General features: G+C 39.7%; 1 protein-coding gene across 1 annotated transcript in view; it reads left to right on the top strand.

Moving 5' to 3' along the window:
- Positions 1-2,349: 2,349 nt before the first annotated feature.
- Positions 2,350-15,210, top strand: part of VGlut (Vesicular glutamate transporter) — a 101,012-nt gene continuing 88,151 nt past the window's right edge. The window contains exons 1-2 of the mRNA XM_019048530.2: positions 2,350-2,533; positions 7,469-7,678. Of these exons, the coding sequence (XP_018904075.1) occupies positions 7,617-7,678 (62 nt within the window). The 5' untranslated portion in view covers positions 2,350-2,533; positions 7,469-7,616. The remainder of the gene's footprint in view (positions 2,534-7,468; positions 7,679-15,210) is intronic.

Below are 15,210 nucleotides of genomic sequence, written 5' to 3'. Positions count from 1 at the left end.
CTCGTGTGAAATTACCCCAAATTTTGCCTCCGGAAGGGTCGTTCAAAAAATACGTAACGCTCTGGGGGAGAGATCGTGGAAAGCGTTACGTCATTTTCTTTTTACGTGTTAAAGGAAAATGACCTCCGTTCTGAAAGCGTCACGAGAAAATGGGGGTCGAAAAATTCGATCTACAGCTTTACGTATTTTATGGACGGCCGCTTACAACTGAAGAACCAAATAACTCATCAACCAAATAGATAGACTCCTCGTTAGAAGCCTCCATGTAGATATACCAGGTTCTTTTAACGAAATCCAATTTTTAGTACCTGCCAAGTACGACCGACCAAATTTTACTCAATGTCTTCAAAAAACCTCATTCTCAAAATCGGACCGTCTATACCGTAGCGCTAAGACGGTGAAACCGCAAAAACGCTTATCTCGGTCGCGGTGCTTCTCTCCACTCTTATTTTATTTGGATGAGACCGAACGCAAAGTGTGCCTTGAAATTTTCATAGAATATTCTTAACATAGAGAAGAAAAATCACAGGAGTTTTCAAGATATAGTGGTCAATAGTTTTCCATGTAGAAAATATAGTATAACAGGAATGTTGCAACGCCGCAAATCGAGATTCGCATCACGCTCGCAAAAATCACCGGAGTTTTCAAGATATAGTGAGCATTAGTTTTCCATGTAGAAAATAAAGTAACAGGAATGTTGAACGCCGCAAACCGAGATACGCATTCGCTCGCATTTCTGCAGTTTTACCATCGAACTACGGTGTTCTTTAAGATTCTTAGGTGTTTTCCATGCATAAATGTTCGTAAAAAATTTCACAATGGAAAGATTACGATGGCTTCAATTCCAAATTTTTTAGTAATGACACCTTTTCTTATAGGCCGTCACAATTATTAAGAAAATATGAATGAAATTGAGAAAATAAATCGCATGTTCCAACGTGATAAAACTACTGAAAATAGAAAGAAAAATGCACCGACACCTCGTCACGAGTTTTTCAGGTCTTAAGCTTCTTTTTTCATGGGCGGTCACAATTGAGATAGAGAAAAATAACCCCCCTTCAATAAAATTCAATAGAAATCGCACGTTTCAACGTGATAAAATTGCTGAGAATTCCGAGTTACAGGTTGGAATAAGGCTCTGTTACTCGAGTCCCTCTCGAACGGCAACGTTTGGGGGGGCTCTGCAAATTTCCCACAGCTCTCAACCCCTTCACCCCCTCCACGGACGAATCCCGGCTCAGACGGATGATTCCATTTTATTTTCGAACGGCGCACAGTGAGGCAAGCCAATACGAGAAGTCAGACATGACGTCCGAATTTTAAATGCCTACATTTTTGTTAATTCAGGAAGTTAAAAGTGGTTTCATTGGTTTTGTCGACGAATTTTTTTTAAGGTAAGCTTGTGATACTGTCGTTCCTCGTGTAATTTGAGTCAACTTTAGGTACCTTTTTCTAAAAAAATATTTGTCCTACAACGTTGAAATTTGGTATGCATTTGTGTTATACATAGAACATTTGAGGTAACCGACTTTTTGAATTTTTGAAATCTTTGGAATTTTTTTAGTTTTGAAAAAATCTGTACAATTTTGCATTGAATTCCTTGATCGTTTATTTTTCACAATAGTCTCGATTATATTTAAAGATTTTAAACAGGTCAGCCTTGTAAAGCTTGAAAAATCTGAAATTTGTACACAAGAATGAACCCTCTAGGTTAGATAGTTCTGGGGAAATGAGTACCTAAAGTTAAAGAAACACACATTGTCAGGCTAGCACTTCAAAGTTTTTAAGTGGTTATGAAAGTAGATGTATTTAGTAATTTACCATTTCATCCAGGTTCATTCGTCACTACACTGGAAAAACAAACACATTGGATCTAGAGTCCAGACTCTTGAAAACATTGACAAGAAAAAGGACTCTTGATTCGATCAGATTTAAACTTAAATCTAAAGGAATTCCGCTCAAATTAAGAGGCTTGGTTCTTGATTTAAGCTTAAATCTGATTGAATCAAGAGTACTTTTTCTTGTCGATGTTTTTAAGTGTCTGGACTCTAGTTCCAATGTGTTTTTTTTTTTTCCAGTGTAGACACCCCTAAAACTTTATGGTATGACGAAATGAACATCGAAATTTGCAAGTGTATTCAAAAATTTCATGGTCGGCTTTTCGCAATAACTCGTTCCACTGTGCAGCGCCGCTCTGGTAGACGTTCGCGAAGCCCGGGAAAACCTGCTGAGAAAAAAGCGCGCAACCCCAATGCGATCCCCGCGCGACTCGAGGGGTTTTCGCTTTTCCTGTGACGTCACGGCTCCGCCTCGGGAGCCTGGAGCGGCGGACCCGGCTCCAAATCAAAGTTCTCGGGGCGTGCCGCTGTCTCCGATTGGGCCGCGCGCTACAGTAGCTTTCGGTCGGCCGGCCAATCCTGGCGCGCCGCCCGCGCTCACAAAGTTGCAACCCCCGCCGAAAGCTCACCCCCCGGCCGGGTCGCTCAGTCGCTTCTGTGTGCCGCGCGCTGGACCTGCTCACTCTCCGGCACCGGTAAATATGATTTTCCTCTCTTGCGTGTGTGTGAGTGTGCCTGTGCGTGCGTTATTCGCATGGCTGTATGTGTGTGTGCGTGCGGCTAGGCTAGTACTGCAATTCTTTGGATATTGAGCTTTCTGCTGTAGATGGATCCTTAAAGAGGTCGGAAGGGGAGGGGGGGTGTAGCAGTAATATATAATGCTGGAGAGGGTACCTCCCTCCACCCCTCAACGGAAGGGGTGGGGGAGATTTGAGGCTCATTCAAAATATTTCCCAAAATGAGCCCTGAGAAATTAAAAGTAGAAAAAAGAAAACAGAAGAAGAGAGAGTACATAAGTAAAAGAGAGTACAAATTTTAAGTAAAGTTGGATTTCAATTTTAGAAATGGATATCCAATCATCCAGGTAAAAACTGAAGTATTTCACGCGATAACTGATCAATGCATTTTTATATGGCCATTCTGGATTAGGTAAAGTCCGCCATTAAAGAACTACACAATAAAACCAGCTACTAGTGACCATATTAATTTTCTGGTTGGGCGAAGGAAATACTGAAGTTATGACCTAGTTTCTCTGTTAGTACTTTGCACCTTCTTCATGTACTTACATGGCTCCTTCTATCTTTCCTTCCCTCCTTCCGCCCTTGTCCTTTCTTCCCCATGTCTTTCCTCCCTTCGGTCCAAAGGGTATAGAGGGCATGATACTGTATTCTCTTCCCTAAAACCACCATTAACTCTCAATCATCGCAAGGAGAAGGATTGATTTGAGGCGTGAATTCAATTTGCATTCATCTTATATTAAATTTTATTCAGATCTTTTCTTTAAAATGTAGGCCTCTCGTTTTTTCATGTTATACAAGACTTTTCCTGGTAATGAACGGATATGCAATAAATATACATAGGAGAATATGTGATTGGCGCATGCATACAAAATCCACCCTCTTACATTTTTATAATTGACACAAATTAATAAAAAAGAATCAAAAATGCAAATATTAAACTCTAATTCGTTTCAGTGGAGAGTTTGAGTGGGAAGGTGTTCAACCGAAGCAGATGAATTGGAAAAACGTTGCAAAAAGTTCTCGTACCTACAGACTATCACTTTTTTCCATCGTTTTTGTGATTAAGACCTAGATAAAAAATTCACAATCCACTTCAACCCAAGCAAGTGGATTGTAAATATTTTGTCTAGATCCTATACTGATAGAAATCGACAAAAGTGGTGGAGGTCTGTCGAAAGGGGGGTGCTAGTTTAGCATTTTTATCCAATGCATTTGCTTCAACTGAACGCTTTCTCCTATTAATTTTGCTCAGAAACGTATTGGAATTTACTTCCGAATCTCTAATTTTAATTTTTAGGATTTTTATATTTCCGGTTGACTATTTTTTAAATCCTGTTTTTAATGGGTAATTTTAAAGATGATAATCCAAAAGGAATAAAAAGCAATGCAACATCATTAAACTTTAGCGCCTTCAAAATTATAGAAAAGTAGAGGCTTTAAACAGTTTTCATTTTAGTTGCATTAAAATAATAATCCTAGAAACAAATAATTTTGTTATTATCATTCCTTTAAATGGACCGGGTTCATCTGAGGGAGTGGGAGGGGAAGCTGAACTCAAAGCTACTTTTATGTACCCTGAAAATGTTTTATTTGTGCTCATTTATAGCGACTAATTAGCTCACTCAATTTCATTGTCTTGCCAACAATGGTTTTTAAACACAAAAGTTAGTTCATAACATTTTATAGACGTCCCTTTCTCAGTCTAATCTTGCTAAAGTCTAATCTAGTTTTAATATTCTGCGCCGATTACTGACAGTTAACATCCACAATTTTCCCCCTCTTGCTGATGGTAATATCATACTTACGAAAAAGTTTTACAAAATTCCTCCCATCTTAAAACAAAGTAATCTCCAAATTTACTTTATTCTTTCCTCGTTGTCTTTGTTTATTTTTTGCAAATTTCATGTTTTCCCCGTCTTGTTTCTGTGACATTTTCTCCCTATTTTATTTTGAGTTATGATTATCCTTTCGCAGTATTAATCTCTCTTTCTTAACGACTTTTTTTTAGTTAAGGCACCTTCAAATAAATTTATTAACCAACCAACCGTCCCGCTCCACATAGAAGAACATACAGACACGAGTTTTTCAGATAAAAGAATATGTATTGCAAGTTATAATATGAGAATCCATTGATGGGGACTCATAAAAATCGAAGCTCCATGTATAAAAAAATGCAGTCTTCCATGGAATTCCAAAATTGCACTCCCTTTTAAAATTAACTTTACATGATTCATTGAGAATTACTGATTTACTGGAGGATTTCATAAACTTTTACAGCAAACTCTCCGTTTTTTTATAAAGAGGTCCAAGGCTCTGATGGTACAAAATTGTATCTTAATTCCTATATTCGTACTGTAATTATGTTGAAACTGCGCATTGTTTTCTGCTATTGGGCAAAAGACATTAAAATTCAGAATTTCACTTTGAGATTTCATCAAAATGAATAATATCAAATAAAAGAATGTGTTTCGATGCAGCAACTCTCGATGCGCAAAAATTCTCCGGGTATTTGCACGTATTTTTGATGTCATCTGATGCTGCAAGGACGAAAACTGACGGCGTAACAAATTTAATTTTCCGGCAGCACGCGAAATTAATTTGATACGCATTAACTTTGAAGTCACTTTTTGAACCTTTGCTCCAAGTTTACACTTAATTAACTTTTGACCTTTTCAAAGAGCTTTACCGGAATTGTACCTTTTTTAACCCTACACACAGCGATATTATTACCTTCGTTTGTTTTATATCCACTTTTCTCCTCAGTTCCTTTTCTCCTCTTTTTCCAGTCACGAAAACGTATTTCACGATAGCGTGTACCTAAGCAATGCGGCCGTACTCTGCTTACAGTGATATATTTTTCTGAAATTATATAGTTTCTATTAATGCCTGCAGGAAAGTGTTTTATGTTGTTACTACTTTAAAATTGGCCTCCAAGTTAAGCGTCGCTCTAAAGTAAAAGGGGGAAAAACTACTACATGATGGGACTCCTTGGTCGAGAATGAAAAAAAAACTTCTATTTCTCATTATTTTTTGGGTTTCCATTGTGTTTTTATTCGACAAATATGTTATACATGATCGTAGAACAGCATGATACATTTAATGGCATTTTCACGAACTACTAGTCTCCGATATTAAAGAATCAAAGACAATTGTTTCAGCTCACTGAAGACGCTCTTAAAATATAAATGTTTATAGATAGTAAGAATAATTCATCATGGATGATGGCCGCTTTATAAATATGCTCTGCATTTACTGTCACTCGTGGTTCGACAAGTCTGAAGTTCAAAGTTTGATTTCGCGTGAATTAATTCCTGAATTTAGGTATTCCCTGCATATATTTCGTCTTTCCTCGAATGATGGAACGTATCATCATTTCAAGGTTGCAAAATTGACCTAAACAACTCATTTTTTTGACAAGTAGTAAACCACGCAGTCAAAATTCGTCAAGAATTTCAATATTTCTTGCCTGCATGTGAACAGAACAAAAATTGGTATAATTTTCAGTTAGAAATGTTCGACAGTTTTCTGGTGAAAACATTAATTGCGAATGGGAATTTCTCACCGTTGAAATGCAGTTATATTCTTTTGCCTGATTATTAACGATGATTTCCTTGATCGCGTCGCAACGTCTAAAATATTACATGTAAAACATTTTCACAGCAGTATTAATATTAGATAAGCGTTGTGTCCTTATTCGTCGTATCACCAAAATTACGGCACCGGGTCGCGAATGTATTGCTCTTCACTAAAGACCAATTTTTTTCTTTTTTTCTTTCACTAATTCCTGATTAAACAACAAAAAATTGAGAAAATGTCAAATTAGCGACCGTGTCGGTTTCATTCAATAATTTTTATTATTATAAACCTTAAGTAAGGATACATTTCGGTCCTCGAGGGAAAAGCATGCAATGTATATTTTGGATAATATTGTTACTCTCCCCATAGAAATTCAAACGAAAATCTGCTGATGACCATCCATCATCATATTTAGGAAGAACGACCTGAGCAATCTTGTCATATAGTGCTAAAATTTCAGAAAGTTTTCCCATGTAAACCCCTTTAAAAATAATAAAAAAATACAAAAAAATATCCACCGTAAAATATCCACTTACCTTATACTATACCTCAATCTGGCAACTTTGGTGCCAAGTGTCTTCTGTTCGAGAGCAATTAATTCGGTGTAGACCTATCATCAGCATTGGCAACTTATATTATTCGTCTTTCTTTGCGCCGGGCCATACCAAATCAGCTACTTGGTGGAAATAAAACACACTATATTTTTCTCAGTGCCCATGTACGCTCATATCAATCTCCCTTCTAAATAGATCCTCCTTTTTACCACCATTAAACGCTATCTCAGCGCTGGCGAAATATTCTAGGGAAACCTCTCTCTGATATAGAAGGATTTGTTTTTGATGATACAGTAGTAAATTATTTTTTAATTATTTTTAGATATTATATGAACTGCATTTTGCAATTCAGAACTACACTTTTTTGCTCAGTTTAAAAACAACGTATATGCCATTAGTTTTCCAATTGACATAGGTGCTTTTACGGATGAACCAGAAACTGTAGCTCCTAATTGCAAAATGTAGTCCATATGATCACCTTACTGTTTTATCTGATGAAGATACACCGAAAAAAAAGTGAAGTTGATTTAACATTCTGGATGTAAACAAAGTGTGCGAGAACCCACAAAATGCTAAATTACCCGCTACGGCAGTTAATTTTACATCTTGACATGGCTAAAGTAACTGCCGTTGCAGTTAATTCGGCATTTTGTAAGTTCTCGCACACTTTTATTACATCCAGAATGTTACATCAACCTCAATTTTTTTCAGTGTATAATATTCCCTCCCTGGAATCATGATTTTCTTTTATTCGTTTCAGGACCAAAATGGAGCTTTGGAGTTTGAGTTCGTCCGGGTTTATTCGCGCCGCTACTGTCCAGGACGGCTGCGTTTTCAACTGAGCCCTCTCCACCGGTGGATACCCTATCGCTCTACTCCGAATCCCGTAGAGTTGGGACTCATCAACCATGCCCGACTTCGCCCTCATTGGTGACATCATCCGCGCCAAAACTGCCAAATACTTCGCAGGGTGAGTCCAAAAACCTATCAAGCTCATACATTGTACACATTTGTACGAAACAGTTCAGACTATAATCGCGTAAAATTGCAAATGACATCGTAAAAAAATTATTTTATTGACAGTCCGGTTTCAACTTTTTTTTGGTATTCTACCGTGCTAAGGAGAAACGTCGTATGAACATTCGAGAGTTGCCAAATTTCTCCAGGTAAAATGTTAAATTTTGAAGTAGGTTATGCACATTTTACCTTGAAATTTTCAGATAATTCAGATCTAACGGTGAACAAAATTATCTGAAAAATCGGAGGAAAAATATTCAAAGATTTTTCTGAAACTTAATGTTTTATCAAAAGAAATTTGGCGACGTCTGAAGGCTCATACGGCGTTCTTCCTTAGCACGGCAGAATTCAACGCGATTAACTATGGAGCGCAAAATAGTTGCATCCAGGCGTCATCATCGATGGCGCGGAATTCTTGGACGTCTGAAGTAGCCTCTATTTCAGCGTCTCATGCAATCACGAAAACTCCGTGGGTAGCTATAGCGCCATGTCTATATTTCTTTTCAAAGCAATCGTTTCGAATATGTCATGTTCTCTTATCGGTTTTTTGTAACCAAGAATTATTTCACTTCGACTCTTCGTGCCCTAACTTTGTACCGTAGCATAATAGTTCTGGCACTTAATAAGATAACAAAAATGTCACGAGAGAAAGCATAGCACACGAATTGTTAGAACGTGATTAATTTTATCGCAGTACATCATCAAAACAGCACAAAGAAATGCGCCTTCTCTAAGTTTATGGGTTTATTCCGTTATTCATTTTCCGTTTTTCAAGGATGAATAATATTTCTACGATTGATAAAGAGTCCCGGGGCATTTATGATTCATTTGATTCATGGCTTGATTTTATGGTTCATCAATTCATGGCTTATCATCAGGATAATAATAACCTTCAAATCCACGGACCGAACCAGAGGAAAAGGACGCTTGTTCATGACGGCGCAGAGATACAACTATTCGTACTTGATGGATGTCCGTGCGGTGCATCTGCAAAATTGAAGGCGCGATGGCTTGAGGCGAGAACTCGCAATCCTCCGCTCTTAGGCGGCTCACATGATGTTAGCAAGTGTACCATATAGATCGTATTCGACTGTGGTTTGACGTAAAGTTTGGTTCAAAACAATAGAACATAACCTCAAACAAAAACTGTAGGATTTAAGTTGGAAATTCTGGAAAAGAGAAAATTTCTAAAAAATTCAATTTTCATTGCCATCTAGTACTCGCCATTAAAAATCTACGGAAATGGTGTAATGTGACGTCATTGTCGGTTTTATCAACCGCGTTACCTTGAAATTTTTACCAAAATATTGATAATATGACCATTGTATAATTGGTATATTAATCAGCATAGTTAGAGGAATTTAGAACCGGAATGTCTCCACTGCAGCAATGCATTGTGGGAGAATACCTGCAAGGCTCTTGTACACGGTCAAATTGAGAAGAAATTGAAAGGTCACCGCTGACCCGAAATCGCATCACTGGCCAATCACGACTCTTCAAGTGTGATCGCTGATATCTTAATTTTCAAGCTTTGTAATCGTGTGATAATAAAATCACGAGTCTTTCATGTATTTCAAGACGGAAGAGTGCTTCGACTTGCAATTTTGTCGGTGTGCGCGGATGTTCACTTGGACTTAAAGCAACTATTTTAACTCTCCCGGGATCAAATTACATACTCAACAAAATAAAGGAGTTTCAAATAATTGCGCTGGTCGGTTTTCGAGGAGTTACAAGTTACGCCGTGACAACGATCGTGAGGAGTCCACTCGTCATGAGATCCGCGATAAAATAGACCAGCGGCGAGGCGCGAATGATCGATTATCGAAATTTCTGCATTTGAAGCTATGGTAAAGAATCGATTATTAAAGCGTTCGTTGCGAACATCCTGTTCATCGATCATTTACCATAGGTTTAAATGACAGATTAGTCGATTTATCGCAAAGCACGCCACGCCATTGAAATGGACGCCTCCTCGCTGAAAGCTCGCGTCACTGTTTCTCTCGGAGCGGGCCCCGATAATATGAAGACATTAAGATGCCAACTGCCGAAGTCGCCATGTCGCACTTTCGGTGCGATCACCGTAGACGGAAAACATAGACTTTCCGGGACTGCCCGGCATCTTGCGGGGGTGGGCAACGCGGGGGTGGGAATTATGGGGGTGCGAGTTCGTTACAGTGATCTCATATTTGTCAGAATCACGCCGTTATCAGCGGTGCACCAGCCGACCGACTCCCCCCCCCCCTCCCTCTTCATTTCCGCCACTCCGACAACTATGATTCTTTATGTCCCTCCTGTATTTCGTTCCGTTTCGACTGCCTTGGACCAGAGAAAAAGCGAGGAATTGAGTCTCCCGATGTAAGCTCTTGCACGTAAGAAATGGGCAAAAAGTGGGATGCTGGTTGGTGTGCTTGTGATATTTTATGTCTCGGTATGAACTTTTTGCTCTTTTTGCCAGGGCCGGATTTTCCTACTTGCCGCTCATGGGCCGCCTGTATTTTGCCGCCCCCTTCTCATTCGTTTTGAAACATCAATAAAAACCATCAAGTGAACGTGCCAGCGGGGGAGGGGTGCATAAGACGCGTTTACTCGTGTTGAACACATTTTTTGGGAAAGCTCTATCGACACTACTGGCAAAAGTTCACCGAACTTTGCGCGAAAGTCAAGTTTCGTAAACCTATCTCTAATGGACAAGGCCTTTCCATTCATAAGAAATGAACGAAAAAATTATGAAAGAACAAACACAAAATTTGGTTTAATGATTTTAACTTCTGCCGCCGCGCCGACCGCACCGTGATTGGCGCAATGCGTGAAGTATTCACGCAGTCTTGTAGGCGCTATGCGTTTCACGCTGACCGCGCTGTGTTTGGCGCAATGCGTGAAGTATTCCGACAGTCTTGTAGGCGCTACGCGTTTCACGCTGACTGCAGTGACCGCACTGTGTTTGATGCAATGCGTGAAGTATTCGTGCAGTCTTGTAGGCGCTAATATGTGTTACATGCCGACCGCCGCGCATAGGGCTTCTTCTTTCCATCTCAAGTCCTCGTCATCATTTCTCTCTAAGTCCAGGCCAGTTCCAGGCCAAATTGCGTGTTTGGTTTCTCTCTTAACTCGACTAATTAAAAGTGCTGTCTCTTGTATCACTGAAAGACGACAAAATTAGAAATTACTATACTCTCAGGAAGTGAGAGATTTTGTAGCCTTTTCTCGTTTGTAATTTTTTTTTTTTCTAAATCCGATTTTTTTTTTTATACCTACATTTAAAAAAATGCGTAATTTGCCGCCCCTTAGATTCGCCGCCATAGGCCGCGGCCCATGTGGCCACCTCCTTAATCCGGCCCTGCTTTTTGCTATTAGGACAAAATTTAACTGATTAATTTTGCAACAAGGTGGAAAAATGGTGCTGGGTCCACACCATTTGCGGGGAAATCAAAGCCAAGAAGTTCCAAAAATTGATAAGGTCTAAAAAGGCCCAAACCGGTAGAGATCTCTCGCCATGACTCCAACTTAATATTCCAATGCACACTGTCCAAGCTGAACACCCCCCCCCCCCCTCAGTTTTGTACTGGTACACACTGGAGTTAAAAAGATTTATTTTGACTCTGATTATAATTTTTGGAACTTCTTGGCTTTGATTTCCCCGCGAAATGGTGTGGACCAAGCACCATTACTCCACCTAGTTACATATACAGTATTCGGATCACTTCTTAGTGTTTTTTATCTCATTTATGCAACAAGTATGCTTGATTCTTTTTAATTATTACTCTCTTTAAAGCTCTACTTTTTAATTGGACTAATTTTCACCCACTCGTGCGTTACTCTTCTCGCGCGAGCAGTTACTCATAATGACGTGAAAACATATCGATGACGAAACTAGATAACTCTGTCGTTTGTAACGTTACAAACTCTTCGCTTCATTTTACATTTTAATGAAGAAAAACGTTCTGCTTTAAAACCCATGAGTACATTTTGCAGGTGTATTTTTTCGTTTATCTTTAAGTTGTTTTCACGGCGTGTAAAAAATATCAATTTATTCCTCATTAAAAATGAAGCATGTGTAGACAAATTGAAACATAAGAAGCTAGACTGGGGATCCAAGGTATTCAAACGGGTACACGAGATGAAACTAACTTCGGACTCTCAGATATGATGCGATGTCAATGAAACCCTTTGATGCAACTATTCGCACTTCATTAATGTGCTTTCTGCATATTCAAGAATTGAAGGCGCATTGACTGACTTCACGCTCGGGCTCCTGGAATGCGGGCAAAATCTGCTTACTGATAGATGCTGCTTCGATGCGGCAGAAACATAAGTGGGAAATTAAGGACATTAACTGAGTGAGAGACCTTGCAATACGCATTTTAACAAGGTTGGAGAGTAAGGTAATTACAATTTGATGGACTTTAAGGGACTCAGAGAAGTACTTTCTCCTTCATTCTGATCTTTGGCTACTGATGAATTTTGAGCAATTCGTCGAAATCAGTTCATAAACTCTGGGCCGTTTGTTGCAAACTTAGTCTTCTTGCTATAGATTTCCCATCTAGAATGACCAACATTGAAAGGACGTAGACGCTTTGTGGCAAAAAAATAATGTATTTGTCCAGAAATAACGCAAATTGTTTAAAAGTAAGAATATTGTTTAAAGTAGGGCTTTGCGTTCGGTCTCTCCTCGCACAACGGAGGTAGTAACATCCCTATTATAAGCACGCACACATACCCTTGATACATGCATTAGTAGTTTACATGAGATATGGTGAAAATTCAGCAGCAAAACTCAGCCTGAAAGAAGACTGAAATTTCAAAAACGGTACTGTTTTTTTCTTCTTTTTTTTCGGTAGTCTACGTGATATTTTGTGACTCCGAATTAACTATGTAGAACATGCGAAGGTCACCTGCTTATGACACACATTTTAACTTTACCCTTCGCTTTTGAATTGCTCAGTTTGTAGCCACTAAGTTCAGTCATCGGTTTCGTAGTCCCTTCCCCTTCGCCCCCCCCTCTCTCTCCCTCCCTTTTTTCTCTTTTTCCCTTTAGTTTTGACTCGAATTCTCGTTAAGGATTCATTTCACCCATGGTTGATAGCAAAGTCACTGCTTTCATTTGCGGTATGTAGGCGCCATTTGGTGATTTCGAGGAGGTCAGACGTCTGGCCCGGGGACCAAATCACGGGGAAGGCGCGCAAGGGAAAGATCGCTTTCGAAGTAGATCAAGTGTGAATGAAGAGATAGTCAGCGTCGGGGGATAAAGCCGCGTTTAATAGCGTTATTCCACCCCGGTGACTCCCTCCCTCCCTGCCAGTCTGGGCTCAGCCGAGTAATCCGGGATCACTGTTCACACCAACCGGAGGGCTTGTCCCAGGTCTGTACAGGAAACTGCAGACTTTCCGTCTAGATTTGATTTTTTAAAAGTTCGAAATTTTTAAAAATTGGCTGTAGCCTCAGCTGGCCTTTGTTCTCCGAAGCGCAGCGATTAAATGCAATATTTTGATGGTCTGCCCAAAAGGTATGCAAACCTTTATTGAAATTAAAACAAATTTTAGAATTAGAAGCAGCCACGACTAATTTCGATCCCGCTACGTAACCCTCTACGGCATGAATTAATTTGGATCTGAGATTCTGGGGGGCGCTAATCTACTTTGTAGCTTGCATAGAAAAACATTGAGTACCAACTTTTGTTCAAAATTTGAAATTTTTGGGAATCAGTTATTCAAAAAAAGAGAAAAACTAAAGAGCATTTGTAAAATTATGCCACTAAGCAAAGATTCAATTTTTAAAAACCCCAAAAATACGTTGTTACGAGTTCGTAACGCTATAACATACAGGGTTATCCAGAAGTCCGGGACCCCCCTTATAACTTTTGAACAAAAAATGCTAGAGATTTGAAATTTGGGGAATGTTCCTAGGTCAAAGGGAACTACTTTTTGGCATACACAAAATTTTTGGGGGGCGCCCCCCCTGAGGGGGGCGGACCCTAACTTTTTTTTTTTCAAATAAGAACCCCTATCTTGTGATACATCATTCGAAAGGGCTTAAAAAAATAAAACTTTTGGCGTAAACCGATTGTTGATACCTCAATTTTTAACTAAATGGCGGCCAAAAAATGACGGCTCATTCAAAAGTCTCGGCCTCCGCTCATAACTCATGAACAAAAAATGCTAGGGATTCGAAATTTGGGGAATATCCCTAGGTGAAAGGGAACTACTTTTTGGCGTACCCAAAATTTCGGGGGGCGGCCCCCTTGAGGGGGGGCGGACCCTAACCCTTTTTTTTCAAATAGGAACCCCTATCTTGTGATACATCATTCGAAAGGGCTTGAAAAAAGAAAACTTTTGGCGCAAACCGATTGTCGATACCTCAATTTTTAACAAAATGGCGGCCAAAAATGGCGGAAATGCGTTTTTTGGTTATTTACCGTCGGATTCGCTTGAAACTTGGTTTCCACAGGTTTTCGAGCACGAAAAAAACAAATACGATATTGGATTTGCAAAATACCCGAGCTTTTCCAAGATGGCGGCCGAAAAATGGCGGGAAAATAAGTTTAAATCGGAATGTGTCAGATTTCCTCTGCGTTGCTCTCAGCCAGTTGAAAATCGTGTTTCCTGATTTGTCATTTCAACTACCCAGGACTCACCACGGGGAGGTGGCTACGCGTCGAGTCCCAACCGTGCCTCCCCTTCCGCCCGACCACTGAGGCACATTTTAATAGCGTTCGCTAAAACGCGTTAACGCGTTGCGTTAATTGAAATTACTCACCCTTGCCAAAAAAATAAAGGAAACAAATCTGCCAAATCATTTAAGAATAAGTAATTAGAGTAAGGGAGAGGAGTAAGAGTAAGGTATAAGTAAGAATAAGTAGAGCAGAGTGAGTAAGTAATGAGTAATTTCAATTAACGCAACGCGTTAACGCGTTTTAGCGAACGCTATTAAAATGTGCCTCAGTGGTCGGGCGGAAGGGGAGGCACGGTTGGGACTCGACGCGTAGCCACCTCCCCGTGGTGAGTCCTGGGTAGTTGAAATGACAAATCAGGAAACACGATTTTCAACTGGCTGAGAGCAACGCACAGGAAATCTGACACATTCCGATTTAAACTTATTTTCCCGCCATTTTTCGGCCGCCATCTTGGAAAAGCTCGGGTATTTTGCAAATCCAATATCGTATTTGTTTTTTTCGTGCTCGAAAACCTGTGGAAACCAAGTTTCAAGCGAATCCGACGGTAAATAACCAAAAAACGCATTTCCGCCATTTTTGGCCGCCATTTTGTTAAAAATTGAGGTATCGACAATCGGTTTGCGCCAAAAGTTTTCTTTTTTCAAGCCCTTTCGAATGATGTATCACAAGATAGGGGTTCCTATTTGAAAAAAAAGGGTTAGGGTCCGCCCCCCCTCAGGGGGGCCGCCCCCCGAAATTTTGGGTACGCCAAAAAGTAGTTCCCTTTCACCTAGGGATATTCCCCAAATTTCGAATCCCTAGCATTTTTTGTTCAT

The sequence above is a fragment of the Bemisia tabaci genome, chromosome 3 (genome assembly GCF_918797505.1).
Source record: "Bemisia tabaci chromosome 3, PGI_BMITA_v3".
Classification (NCBI taxonomy): Eukaryota; Metazoa; Arthropoda; class Insecta; order Hemiptera; family Aleyrodidae; genus Bemisia; species Bemisia tabaci.
This window is presented reverse-complemented; position numbering and strand designations above follow the sequence as displayed.